This window comes from Electrophorus electricus, chromosome 12, assembly GCF_041902795.1.
Source record: "Electrophorus electricus isolate QZ-2024a chromosome 12, ASM4190279v1, whole genome shotgun sequence".
NCBI classification, from domain to species: Eukaryota; Metazoa; Chordata; class Actinopteri; order Gymnotiformes; family Gymnotidae; genus Electrophorus; species Electrophorus electricus.
This window is the reverse complement of record NC_137508.1, coordinates 22,152,555-22,167,309: the sequence shown is the minus strand read 5'-3', so window position 1 is coordinate 22,167,309 and position 14,755 is coordinate 22,152,555. Positions and strand designations below refer to the sequence as shown.

The 14,755-nt window shown below is 40.6% G+C and overlaps 2 protein-coding genes across 3 annotated transcripts in view; one reads left to right on the top strand and one right to left on the bottom strand.

The window, feature by feature from the left end:
• brf1a (BRF1 general transcription factor IIIB subunit a) overlaps positions 1 to 2,745 on the bottom strand; it is a 40,409-nt gene extending 37,664 nt beyond the window's left edge. Inside the window, exons 1-2 of one of the 2 annotated variants that reach the window (XM_081724669.1) lie at positions 2,534 to 2,745; positions 1,516 to 1,754 (exon numbers count right to left, since the gene is read on the bottom strand). In XM_081724669.1, coding sequence (XP_081580795.1) covers positions 1,516 to 1,693 — 178 coding nt within the window. In that variant the 5' untranslated portion in view covers positions 1,694 to 1,754; positions 2,534 to 2,745. The remainder of the gene's footprint in view (positions 1 to 1,515; positions 1,755 to 2,533) is intronic. The other variant, XM_027008232.3, reaches the window with a different exon arrangement.
• Positions 2,746 to 7,739: 4,994 nt separating this feature from the next.
• LOC113576279 (V-set domain-containing T-cell activation inhibitor 1) lies at positions 7,740 to 13,045 on the top strand. Its single transcript, XM_027008263.3, has 4 exons — positions 7,740 to 7,809; positions 9,325 to 9,675; positions 9,871 to 10,152; positions 12,107 to 13,045. The coding sequence occupies exons 1-4, from the start codon at positions 7,767 to 7,769 to the stop codon at positions 12,271 to 12,273; spliced, it is 843 nt and encodes a 280-aa protein (XP_026864064.2). The 5' UTR covers positions 7,740 to 7,766; the 3' UTR covers positions 12,274 to 13,045.
• Positions 13,046 to 14,755: the final 1,710 nt, after the last annotated feature.

The window sequence follows — 14,755 nt, the reverse complement described above, 5'->3', positions numbered from 1 at the left end:
AGGCTGTACTGCAACTGTACAGACTGCGTGGACATTCAGGTTTTTTTGCTGGATCGCCAATAGTTGCATGTCTTAGCACTAACAGCTTTCTTTTGCCTGGTGGGATGTCAGTAAATGCAAAGGAGATGACGTCCAAACCCTTGCCATGCAAACCCTTATTTCTCAGAACCTTGCTGAGTTTAGATACAAGCTACAAGGTCCATTAGCTGTTTAACTATTTCTAAAATCAGTTCACTTACAAGATATTTTGAATAGTAAACAGCCAAGTTCACATCATCAGGTGTAGCTATTAGTCTTTGCCTCAGACCATCTCAGGGAAAACTTCCACCACGCATAACTGGTTCTAGGCACTACGTATAATGAGATATAATGAGCTGCGCATAATGAGCTGTACATATTGACAAGAATCTTTGGTCATGTTTGGATAAATGTTACACATTCCTTTCTTTGCAATAACAGAAATGAAACTTTCTCACTAAAGCTTTTCAGACTTTTCTGTTTAGCCTTATATCCAGCACTGTTAAATCCCTACTCTACAATGCAGACCGAACCACAACAGCACCTGGGAAACAAGAACTGTTGGTAATGGTGAGCACTGCACTAGAAAGAGACAAGAATGAGCAAAGGCTGCAGCGCAATGGAAAAAACCTGCAGAGCACAGTAACAGTAAAAATAATGCCACACCAAGTCAGAACAGCACAGAGTATTTGTAACTCCTGCATGAAACTCGGCTCACTCTCTGATTTCATAGCAAGTATTAATTTACCTCTACAATGCAACACATTCTCATAAAAGCTACGTAATCCATCCAAAGACATTGAATTAGAGGTCATTCTGACCCCCAGCCTCAGGACTCTAGGGGGTGCACACTCTGCTCATCTTCACTCCAGAGTAATTAAAGAACACCACTGCAAACATTCCATTAGCTTCTGCAGCAAACTCTTGACACGGTGTGCACGAACAGGCGGCAACAAAAAGGAGAAATGTTCACCAAATGTGCATTTTCTCTTCAGCTCAGCAGTGTTCTCCACACCTCCACTTATGCTAGCAGCCTGTGAATGAGTGACATGCAAAGCTGCAAAGCACAAGAGATTATACCACAGATCTGCTTCACTACTCATAAATAAAAATCCAGACTTTTGAATAAAGTGAAAGTGTCATGTTTGAACACAAAGGATGTTCAAGGATATCTGAACGACTCTGTTTTCCGGGCTACAGAAAACTGTTTGGGAAATGCTAATAACCACAAGAGATAGCATCACATTTGCTTTAATGCAGAATTCACAATCATACACACTCAGGCCAGGTATGTGTTAGATATGAGCGTGGATTAAAAACAACCTCACATCTCTGTAAAGTGAAGAACCAGACAGACGTGTGAAGTGACAGAACATATACACGGCAAATAAACTCAATCTTAAACTAAGTGAAATAAACTTAAAGTTAAACTCAAATCTGAACCTTCTGGGTGTGCAGCTGCGGAGTTGAGGTCACCATAGGTGACGGAAAACTCACCGTCAGAGGACACAAACTGGCCGACAGCTGAGGAGGCACCTCCGCTGCTCTCCACGAAGGTCACCTCCGATACGATGATGCTGTCCTCAAGCACGGAACCGCAGCCCATGCACACGGCATTGCCGCGCGCCTGATCCACGTCCACGTCAGTTCCACCGCAGGTCTTGCAACGCCGCATGTTGACGCCGCTTTACAGTGGAGTGGGTGCTGAGGATACAGAGGTTCTGAGTGTGTAAACACTGAGGAATCGGAAGAAATGAATGCAGAATGAATGGATAGATGGATAGAACATATTTGTTCCAGATGGACAGAACAAATACGACATGATTGGCCTGGGATGAGGGGACATGCAAGTTCAAACTATAAAAACAGCTGCAGTGACTGTCCCCCCTGATGGATCTTTACGTGAAGAGCTAATTATCAAAATCCAGGCAAGTCCCAAGAAGGACTAAGATTTACTTTTTAAAATATGAACAATTCACCTGCGGTTTCCAGAAGAAGGCCTCAAAAACACCACCATACCACCCTAAGCCTTCAGACTGCCACAATAAAACTGAAACGTTATATTTTAGGCCGCTTGAGCAAACACGCGCCAGTAATCGCCAGCTATCTACATGAATGTTCTGCTACACAAGATTTTGTGTGCTTTTGCTGTCGACATTAAATAAACCTTGGTCGTAACAGTGTGCAGTGACGCGCCGGTTAAAACGCCACAGACAAGGGTGCATGAAGACGTACAGTCCAGAAATAAATAAGTAAACAAATGATCACGCCATGCTGTAAGTCCCATATTTTAAATGTATAACGACACTCACAATTCTTTTAAAATTAACTACTCAAAACAGTTATCTACGGGAGCCAGTGTCTAGTATGTGACGTGGCAAAACAATCGATTGTATTTCTGGGCCGTTACAGAAGATTTCTAACTGTTTCTAACAAGCGTAGCTTCCACGGGACTGGCATTTGTCATTTGTTAGGTTATATAAAATGAAAATAAAAGGTGTCTTGCATGCGTTACCTTTACCAGCTGGCCGGCGCCGACAAGCGGAATTGGCTGTTTCGTGTTCTTCTACTACGTACAGATCTAACTATAGTTTAATTTGACCAAACCGGGGCACCTCTGTGAAATGTGATATCTATCGTAAATAGTGTATCACTTGTCTTTAAATGCTAACCGGCAAAATAGCAGCTAGAACACAGCGCTTCAGAAAACAACAGCACATGGTTAGATGTAGCGTGCAATCAGGACCACACCAAATGGACTTTCAAGGGGGGGGGGTGAAAATGTTTAAATGTTTAAAACAGATCCGGAGACTGTAATTACATGCCTGTGTTAATGTCGGAATCAGTTTTACTTCATAACATCAGACCATGTAAGTTAATAAACATATAGTCGTAATTCACCGGCCATTGGTGTGAATAATTAAATCTATAAATAACCTTTCAAGTACCGTGGTATAGCCTGTATGAACTCTGTAGTGCTGACGTAGTGTTACAAAAATTACTTGACCCTACTGAAAAAAAACCTTTATAACAGGTAACGCTGAGAAAAGGTAAATAAATAAACATGGATAAATAAATACTTCAACAAATAAATAAATAAATAAATAAATAAATGCATAATAACCAAATCCCACGCGGAACAGACATAACTGTTTATTTCTACGTTTATTTCAATATTTATGAAGACTAATTTTTCGCTTTAGGCCAGTGGTTCTCAAACATTTTACACCTCATAAAATCTTAGACTCTGCACCTACCACCATTATGGCCGACGTTTTTTATTTTATTTTATTTGTAGTATTTCTGAGATTCCACGTATCACTAGAGGGACCACGTGTACCACAGTTTGAATGTACGTGTGTGTGTGTGTGTGTGTGTGTGTGTGTGTGTGTGTCTGTCTGTCTGTCTGTGTGTATATATATATATATATATATATATATATATATATATATATATATATATATATATATATATATATTTAGATACAATAAGATCCTTTAAAAATGCTAAACCTACTAAAACTGACATTGTTTAATATTTTAGTTACCAACTTTGATGCTTGTGTCTATTTTTTGCTTTTCTAATTAAAAAATAAATACATTTTATATATATATATATATATATATATATATATATATATATATATATATATATATAATGTAGGTTGATTGTTTGTTTGTCTTAGTTGGTTAACCTGCCCTTGTTCATTTTAGTTTACATCTTGGTTACCTAACTCATATTTTATAACCTATTAATGTGTTCTCAGTCAGTAGATTCACCCCGACTTGTCAGCAGCTATGAGTACTGCCTGTAAAACCACTGTCCACCAGTGTATGAGATTTGTACACAAAACATCCTGCACTAAACTCCCAAATAACCTTTGATGCTTGTGTCTCTGGTTAATTTACTCACTGCACCACTCCTTACGGACCTAGGACTGGCCCAGTACACACTCTGGTGAGGGATTCCTGGCACGCAGGTGGTACCCGTTACACTTGCAGTTCAGTTGAGTGGAAAAGCTTCCTGCTGAGGTAGCACTGTGCATTGGCGGATAGGGGATGCCAGTGTGCAGATGTGGCAGCCATCAATGGCACCAACTTCCACTCTGAAAGCTAGGGAGCCAGCCAAGTGGGCAAACCCTGCTCCTACCTCTTCTACTTCATCCCCAGAATTTAAGGTCTCTCTCTTCAAGATCCTGCTGACAGCCTTAGGTACTCTATCCAGTGTCGTGTGCAGATGATTTGGGGATGGCAAAGGCTCATGAAACCATGTTATAGGACGCTGCATGTGCCAACCAGTACAGGAACACCAGCACCTCAATGTCCCTGCTCCACCCTTGGTCGCTGTCATTCCTTAATTCAGCAGTGAGTGAGGTGATGGTCTCCTGAGAGTCGGTAATCAGCACTGAGTTCTGCACCACTGAATTACAGCTGCAAGATGGCCAGAGCTGTGTTCAGGTGACAGTATGTCAGGTTACCATTACGTTGTTTATAAATTATAATTTACATTAAAGTTTATGTTTATCTAAAAAAAAATCCCATCCTCACCCAAAAGCTATCATTGATTTTTTTCTGACGTAACTCATTAAACTGTAACTGATCTGTCGTTTTGTCATTTATTTCATTGTATTACTGTCTAATTACTTAATTGTATTACTGTCACAGTAGCTGTGTATGTAGCAAGTGTACTGTTGCTAAAGACGTTAGCGGTACATTTCTTAAATGTTAAAAATGAGGTTAAAAACAAAATCAGTCAACTTGAACTATTGCACGATGCCATCTAGATTTGGCGTAGGGAAACATGGCCAAAAATACAGGTAAACGCCGTAAAAAGACAAAAAGTACAAAAAATGTTGGCAAATTTGGCTTTTAATGAATAGATGTACGTTTACAGCGATGGCGACAGACGTGTGTTCGAGGAATTACCCAAGATGCCAACTAGGTTAATCTAACCTAGCTAAGCAGTTTTTTCCCAAATAATTTTCCCTTTTAAAAGAACATCGTAGCTATGTTTGGTGTATATCATGATTTGTAATTCAGTGATCTGGATAAGTCGACGAGCTCATGAGGTGCATTGCTAATATTGTCCACTACCAAGCTATGTCCTAGGCTTACCAGACTTCTAGCTCGCGAATTAGATATGGAGCACACCCCAAACTTACACTGAGGAATTTGTGGCACAATGGAAAGTAAAAGGTCCATTGCATTGATTTAACGTCACTTGATCTCTTAACAGAAAACCAATTTCAGGATATTTCTGCAAGATAAAATATTTAACAATGCAACTTGAATGTATGAAGACTTAAGTCTGTTTTGGCCTGTATGGGCCCAGTGTAACGTTTTAACAGGGACGAGGCGAGAGGTAGAATGCAAGTGCAGGAGCTTCTTTATATGAGTGAAGGGAACAAAAACATGGCAGGCTAACATAGCGGCTAAACAGACGTGAGATACACGGAAAACCCTTACTCAGGCAACAAAAAGGCGGTAGACGTCAGCAAACTAACTGGCAGGAAACAGACCACGATAGCAATTGCAAATCTAAATGACCGAACAAACCAAAATAACCAACAAACTGGAAAACAAAAACACAGGACTTAACTGAGACTGGGGGATACTAACCAGACACAGGTGAACAGAACTAAGCCAAAACAAGGAAGCACGACAAAAACGGAACCAAAGCAAAACCAGGGACAGAATCCAAAACAAGCACATGAAGGCGTCGCCGTGGGAACCCCGAAGCCAGGAGCAGGAAACCGTGACAGAATAACCCTCAACGCGCGGATCCCGACGTGCAAAAAGGAAAAGACAAGCTAGACAGAAACAGACAAGAGACAGGGGACAGTTAAGCACAAGACTTGGATTCATAGCAGGTGGTGTACAGGGGCAACATGATGGACAGAAGCAGGTCATTAGACAACTGGCAAAGCCAGTACCGGAGACGAGGTAAGGTGAGGAGTGGTAACAGGACCAGGGGTCACACAAGCAGGTGGGACAGGAGATGATACACCACGAAGAACAAACACCAGACACAGACCTAGGATGAGAACAGGAAGATGAGACAAAAAGTATGAATTGAGGACTAGACATGACCCAGAAAGACCCAAATGGATTAAGCACTGAAAAAAGGCAGAGACAGGACAAAGGACAAACAGGGGTACAGGGTCTGAAAACAAACACGGAAATGGGGACAGGAAAGACAAAGACAATACCAGGAACAGGTGAGACTGATCAACGAGAACGTTCCACTAACAAGGAGGCAGAGAAATACTAAACCAAAACCAAGGCAAGTGGAGAACAAATCCGCGAAGAAAACAAAAACCACATGAAAGGAAAAGTCTGTTTTGGGAACCGCAAAGCTAGGTGGAGGAAAACGTGACAGACCCCTTCTTATCCAATGGTCTTTATTATCAGCTCCTGCCTGCATAAACAGTCCCCCTTTTTAGGTTACTGCTGCCACTGCTCCAGTAGAGTAGCTGGAGTTACTGCTACATGGCTAATTTGAACACTCAAATAGCCTCATGAGTAACACACAATTGTATGCAATATTGAAAAGAACTGACAACAAGTATTTAAAAAATAAAAGCAGCAAACAAAGGCAATGTGTTTGTACCCTTAAAACTAAACAACGACAACATACCTGCCTACAATAAAACTGTTCCCTTTTTATCTTACTGCTGCAACTGCTCAGAACTATGTCTAAAATAAGGAAAGAAAAATAATGTGTTTTGATGTTTTCTGGCTCATTTCCCTACACAGTATGAATAGTGCGAAGGTTTGTGTGTGTGTGTGTGTGTAAGAGAATTGGCACTCATCTCTGACAAAAGAATAAAACACTAAATTAAGTAAAAGATTAATTAACACTTACTAATAAAAAACATTATTATATAGAGTGAACAATATGACATTCACAATATTTAGTTCTAACATTACATATATATATTCATAAAATATCACATACATTACAGAGCTCTTTCCTTCACGACTTATCTTCAGTAGATTACCAGTAAAGAACGTGCGAGGGTTCAAAATCAACAAAACCCAGAAGTTCCGGTGCAGTTGCATGTCTAATTGTCAACTTATACACTTCTCCAACATAACATTAAGCCATGTACATATTAATAAAGTAAACAACATTAATGTTCTACAAACAACAGTAAGTTTGTATGAATTCACTTGTTAGGTGAGTTTCTATTTTAAATCTGTAAAACATTCAAATTTTACATGAATTTAGCATTTCATAAGTTAAATACAAAGTCATGTATTGTTTTTCTGTTCAAGATCAAGAGGCATTAAATCAGTGCATTGATGTTTTGCTTTTCATTTTGGCAGTTTTTGCACTGTTTAAACATTACTCTGTGCACTGCATCCACATCCACTGTAATGATTGCATTCCAATGAGGAATATGTTTAAAATGGAAAGCAATATGTTTCTTCTTTGATTATATTTTCAAGACAAATTTTGTTTTAAATTCCAACAAAAAAAAAAATCTGTTTTTTTTTAAATGCAAAAATGTATTGTTTTTCATTAAATAGGTCAAATGACATAAAAACAATATAAAAGATGCTTTGCTCTTCATTCTGGCACTTATTCTGTATTTGTTCTATATTGAAAAGTAATGTCATGTTTTTATTGAATTTCATGTTTTTCCATTTCCAGGCCACCATACTAGCTAGCGTCATGAACTGCTTCCACAAAGACTCCACTCAGAATTTTTACAAGGATTGTCTACTCCGAATGCCTCTGCTGCCATGGTCTGGCAGGTATATGTTCTTTGCATCGTAAACTGTGCAGGTAACAAATCTTTTGTATTATTATTATGTATTATTATCTGTAATGTTACTGATGTGGGTCTAATAAGTCTGAAATACTTTTTAGATTTTCAAAGCAGATTTTAGATCTGTATATTCCTGAGTAGATAAAATGTGATCTTTCAACTTTTGTTGGCTTTTTTTTTTACTTTAAATTGACGCAATTTTGACTTTTGTCAAAAAGATCACTTGAGTGTACACATATGTAGCACAGTCCGCTACAGCCAGTAAGTGAATGCATATAATTTTAAGACCTATTGCCTGGATTATTTTTACATGTGGGGAAACTGGAGTCACTCTCTTCTGGTCATATTTTTGCTTCCCGGGTAGACTACAAGCTAGCGTTTTGAACTTGGAGTATTCATTGGAATATTAGTACCACACATAGACTGCTCGCAGTCGCAGCTCAAGAGCCAGTGTGGTTGGTTTTTGAGCAGTTTTATCATTTTCTGTTGTGTTTGGTTTTTTGGGGGGGGGGGATCTACTGAATGGTCCAGCATTGTACAAATAATTTTAATATTATTTAAAATAAGGGAACCGAGAGAGAAAATACCAATGAAATGTTTGATAATTAAGTAAAAATAATTGTAGTTTAGTCACCCACAAACAAATTTAACCCCAAACTAAAAAAAACCAAAACATTACATTAATCAATTTTTACCCAGAGGTTTTACTTTTAGAGTGCAAGTACATTAATACTTTAATACTAGTTTGATTTTTACTTTTAACAGACATTAAGTACATTAAGTAGCTTCTTTTCTTCCACTCCCACTCTGTACATCTGCCATGAAGGGATGAGATATCACTACCACTACAGCACATACCACTAAAGCAGTGCGGCTTAGCTTTTCAAAAGGTCAACACATAGCTGCATTATCTAGAAAAAGCATGGTGCCAAACACTATAGTTTGTTGGACGTAGAACAAGGTAAATAATCTTCTTTCCCACCACATCATAGTCTGTACACCAAGACTCAGTTTTCTGTAGGCTTGTTTGCCAATGCTAACTGGCTTTCTTCAGAAAGGTTAATGTAGCTGTTATTCACACATACAGGAGTGACTAGTAAGACCAGAGATTACCAAAAGCGATTTTATTTTTAAAAATGAGGTAGTTACACCTTTTGAGGCAGATTGATAGATGTTGGCAGGCTCTGTGCATAACGAGCTGTAGCAGAGATATGGTCTGGCTAAATTGTTTTCTGCAGATTAGAGGCACACTACACCAAAATACAGATCAGGTCCACCGAGCACCACCACCAGCAATTTAAGAAGAAAAGAGTTTGTCCAGTGCTTAGGAAGTTGGTATGCAGGTTCACAGAGAATTCCTTCATGCTAAAAAAGAGCAAAGCCCACCTAATATTGACAGGGGCGAGAGGCACTTTTGGGACTCATAAGGGACTGGCATATGAACTTAGCATAAGGGACATTTCTGCACTGGGTTTCCATGTGATCCACATTTAAGCAACTGCCTTATTTTAAAAGCATCCACATCTCCACAGCCTTTAAGGTAAGCACACCCTCCAGTGACCTGATCGCCATCCGAGGTCAGCCAACCGTGCTGGGCTGCGAGTTCACCTCCGAGCCAGACCCTAGCCTGTCAAGCCTGGTGGTCACCTGGCAACGGCCTGAAGACTCCCAGGTGGTGCACAGCTTCTATTATGGGCAGGACCAGCTGGAACGGCAGAGCCTCAACTATCGGAATCGCACGGCCCTGTTTGTGTCAGAGCTTAAGAGAGGAAATGCCTCGCTGAGGATAGAGGGGGTCAGATCAAAAGATACAGGCATGTACCTGTGCTTGGTGAGCAACATGAAGGGAACAGGCAGAGCACAGGTGCGACTAGTGTATGGAGGTATGGGCCATATTTAGTGTGTGGATGTGTTTTGTTTGTTGTTTTAAGTAGGCTGTATATATTCAAACATTTGCTGAAAATAGTACTGAAGAGCAAATTTCCTATTACAGTAAATTCCAAACTTCACTGTATTCCAAGTATTCACTGTCTAACACTGACTCTGAAGGTGTGTGTGGGTATGTGTGTACGTCTCAGCCTTCTACACAGAACCCAGACTGAGCATCAGTGCAAGTCCTCATGGTGTGACAGTGCAGTATGAGTCAGAGGGCTTCCCCAAGCCTGAGGTGCAGTGGGTGGGGGCAGAGGACCAGAACCTCTCCCATCACACAGAGTTGACAAACGACTCCGACATGGCTGGGGGACTGTACCATTTAAAGAGCATCTACGAAGCTCACACCTATCCTTTAAGTGTGACCTTTACTCTAAAGAACCGGCTTCTCAATCAAGACCTGCAGAAGTCTCTTAATCTCAGATATGGTGAGGCTTCATTTTTCTTTAGGTCTTAAACTCAGGCATGAAAACTCGAGATTGAAAAAAAGTGACAAGTTCAGAAAAGACAACATTAAACATGGAATAACCAAATCTCCCACAGCTTTTTATCTGCCAATACTGATCAAAGCACAAGGCTTTGTCTTTTGATTCAAATTTTCCAGTCCACATTAAATCATTTTTCAAGTCTGTTCTTTCAACTATTTATGGTAGAAATTAAATTGAATCTACAACAGCGTCAAATTGGGTTGGGAAAGAAGGGCAAAGGAAAGACAACCAACGGAGGGGTGTTACACTACAAATGTAACATGGGATGGGGAGTGGTGAGCGAACACACTTGCGAAGTGCCGGCATGTTTATACAAAACTGAACTACTCTGGGAAGCCATAATAGAAGGGTCGGAACTGGTGGCATTCACTATGCCGGGAACAGGAACGGAACTGGTGGCATTCACTATGCCGGGAACAGGAACGGAACTGGCAGCATTCACTATGCCGGGAACAGGAACGGAACTGGCGGCATTCACTATGCCGGGAACAGGAACAGAACTGGCAGCGTCTTCCATGCAGGAGGGAGGGACTGGCTGGAAGTCCAGCGATGCAGTAACTTCGGCCCACAGCTGATCCCAGAATTTTGAGGGTGCAGGTGAGGCAGTCAATGACTAGTCCAGAGGCTTAGCCATGTGATCAAACCTGGGAACAGGTAGGGTGGCGCCTCACAACACGAACCTGAACCGGATCAGGACGGGCGGCGCCTCACGCCAGGAACCAGATCAGGACGGGCGGTGCCTAATGCTTCCGGGATAGCCACAGATACTGGTGGGGTGACCCTGGAGGAACACAGACACAGAACCCTCTCGGCAGTTCTCGGAGCGCACATTTGTGCTTGAGCATCAACCGAGTACCTAGAAACGGGTTATCTGAGCATTCACTCCACCTACTCATGTCTTACGGTGCAGGCCACTCCCCCCAGCAGCATTGGTCAAGACAGGCAGACTCTTGCCGCTTATCTGGAATCTCGTCGTCCTCAAAATACATACGACCCTGCTTCTTCCTGGAACAACGAGATGCCTGTGTACCACTCACAGATATTATCATAAGACTTGTATTAACTTGTGTTAACTCTGAACTGCTTCAACTTTGACTCCAAGTACAACTCACAAGTAAATATGGGTACTAAAATGGGACCATCCCATGCAAACCTCTTTGTTGGATTCAGTGAGAAATCTTTTTTGAGCAATATACTGGACCTGTACCCTTAGAATTTGTGAGATACATTGATAACCTCTGTCCAAAACATTGTTTCTCTAGAAATTCTGTGTACTTTACTACTATATATATATATATATATATATATATATATATATATATATATATATATATAAACTACAGACTAGGCTAAATGAGTTGTGTTCTGGATTTTAAAATACTAGCATAATGCATCTCCAGAGCTTGGCACCTAAGAACATTTTCCACCCACCTGAGCTGTATGGGATAGGATTGGCTTCAACAAATCAGCAAAGTATGTCTGACAATGTAAAAAGAAAGGGTCTGTATGAAGCATGTCTGTGAGGATCCAGTCCCCTCCTGCCCCAAAGCTGCAGTGATTTTTATTGTAAATGCAACTTCAAACATGGCATGAGGAGTCTGAGCCATTCATATTCCTCTCAAGTTCAAGTTTGGTTTATTTGTGACATACATAGTCATACACAGTATAACTCGCAGTGAAATGGTTGAGAGTGCTCTGTCCAAACTGAGGGGAAAAAAACAAAACAAAACAGGGTGCATAGAGAAATATAAGCACTGTTTAATAAGCTTGTTAATCATTATGTGTGATTAATCAACATATATCAACAGCTAATCATTTAAACTTGAAAAGGGCTGATTGTACATGTGTGTTGTATACATCAGATTAATAGGCCATTTTGTCTGTTTGATTTCAGGTGAAGATGAAACCAAAAGGGGCTTGATCACAGCAGTCATTTTTCTTTCTATAGTGTGTGCCCTTCTGGTCATTGGCATGGTGTTTCTCCTGAAGAAGGGTAACTGCTACATCGTCAAACAGGATACAAAGAATGGATTTCAAGTCCCACTGAGCAGTATTGAGTAGTGAAAACTAGTCAGAGCAAGACAGGCAGGCAGGCAGGGAGGGATTAAATTTAGATAAAGAAAATATGGAAAGGAGTACATAGTTGCAGGAAGTCACCAGGGTTAGTTCCCACATTTCATCTGAGAGTGTATGGTCCTGTGCACCTGCTTTGGTTGGTCTGGTCAGGCTTGTGCTAGGCTGAGCAATATCAACTCGTATCTCATGTCTCCAGTTCATCACTTCTAGAATGCATGCATACAGACACGCTCATAGTAAAGGCTACACCTGCACACTGCACCTTTAATGGCATAGTAACCTTTGGCTCATTTTGATATTAGCACAGCTCTTATTTCTCTTGTTAGTTTCTTAACAATGTTATAGAATAAACACCAATACCACAGATTTGCCATCCATATTCTATTTTGACACTATTTCTACACTCATGCACTACCTCTAAGCACAGCATAGTACATACCTTTGAAATATGTCCCACCTGTAGGCTTCAAATACATATGCAGAAACATTTAGTTTGAGTTGATTGAGCAAGAAGTAAGCTCAGTGTAATGGTATGTGGTAAGAAAGTGGACACATGTGCAGAGAAGAGCGAGATTTATTATGGGCAAATCCAGAATCAGAGTCCAGAATTGAGGCAGTCCAGGGCCAAAGAGCTGACATGGAGAGAACAGGGATACAGGATCAATAAACAAAACACATGAAGGCAAACAGGGGAATCAAGCTATAACAAAGGCTAAAAAACACGAAGGCTATAATTAAAAAAAAAAAAAAAAAAAAACACAGGCTAACAAATTAAGGCTTTGAAACACAAACATAAGCATACAAAGAAACAGCCAAAATGAACAGCCTCAATCAAGCACCCACAACAGAGTATAAATACAATCAACAGGAGGGACAGGTGTTGAAAATCAAACGAGGGGCGGAGAAAACGAAGCTATGGAAAGGAACTAAAGAACGCAAGACAGGGAAAACATGGAACACGGAAGCTGAGAGGGACTGATCCTGACTTTTATAGTTTAATCACTGGACAGGTATCAACAGATATTCTGCACCAGACTTATACAGACAGGATGCAGATACTTGATTTATCTTCTCACATTGAACTACTTTGTAAATAATCCTGATAATAATCCTGAGGGCCAAGGGATCTTATTTTGTTATTGTGTGTTCCTGTTTATCTCAAGTAATAGAACACCCAGGAAAAGCGCAGCGGTGCTATCGAAAGAGTTTAATATGGTAAAGAGATTCTTGGCATAATTGTCTCTGGGATTGTCAGTGTGTGTATTAAAATCCCAAGCAAATACAAAATGGATGAAATCAGAATCAGAATGGATGAAATTCAGCAATAAAATCTGCATTGCATTTTGGAGGCCTGTAGACCGTTACTAGTAGTATTTTTGGCATCCCTGTCAGAACCGCACAGAGATACCAAAAGGATGTAAAGTAACCCAAGGATAACCGCTTGGATGGAACCATTAAATAAAGCAGCTGTACCTCCAACTTTACAGGTGGCTCAAGAGACACTTTTAAAGTTGAAGTTTATTGGTGCTGACTCATTTAATACGGTTGTGGCAGTACATTCACTTAATCATGTTTCAGCTAAAAGCATAAAATCAAGCCCATGGGCTATAATAAAATCATTAATGAAATGAGGTTTGTTCATGAGCTACCTATTATTAAGAAGAGAAAAAATAATATCCTTTGGTCTTTGCACCAAACGCTGTGGCTCATATCTTACATAATGCTGATTTGCCACATTTAGAGTATCAGATGTATTCCCTGTTTTTTTCTGTTTGTCATAAGCACTGGAATGGGAGAGAATACAGGCATGCTGGGTCCGAGCTTGTTTTGAAAACACGCACTGCTAACATCATCACTGTAACAGCAGGGACTCAAAGAATATCAATGTGGCACAATATTTGGGATTGAGGTGGCCTCTTCCTTTACAGTAGATGATGGTGGTAGAGGTTCTGTTGGTGACATGCTAGGGAGCAGAGCTGCCCTTCTGGTGGTGGTTGGGGCACCACAGGTGGAGGGGGAGCCTGACACTTCTTAGAGGAGGGTCTGAGGGATGGAGGTTCAGATGAGGCAATAGATGAGGGTGGAGAAGGAGCTAGGCTGATGTTATGCAAGACCTGAGGTCTGACTGACAGCCAATACCAACTCCTCCACTGTTGCTGTGCAGTTCAGGTGGAGTGAGGAGGGAGAGGAGACGGAGGACAGTGTAACGTCCTCATGGAGTTGTGCTTTGCTGGTCTTAGTAAAAAGGAAAATAATTTTAAAAAAAAACAACTACTTGCACTGTGGGGGCTGTAAACAATGTGACACGCAGTTTTCAGTTTTCTCACCTTGAGTCAGACATTTCATGCAGCTTTATTCATAGTTTCTATTGACGGAGCAAATAATATAAAAGGGAAAAGTTTGCTGGTCAGGAACCAAAAGTGTTTCTTGTGTGAAATGTGCTGTACCTGTTCAGGTTTCCGGGCTG

Coding starts and splice junctions, on each gene's coding strand:
- LOC113576279 (XM_027008263.3), top strand. CDS start 7,767: ATGGTCTGGCAGGTATATGTTCTTTGCATCGTAAACTGTGCAG. Junction 7,810..9,324: donor TTGCATCGTAAACTGTGCAG/GTAACAAATCTT, acceptor ACATCTCCACAG/CCTTTAAGGTAAGCACACCC. Junction 10,153..12,106: donor GTCTCTTAATCTCAGATATG/GTGAGGCTTCAT, acceptor GTTTGATTTCAG/GTGAAGATGAAACCAAAAGG.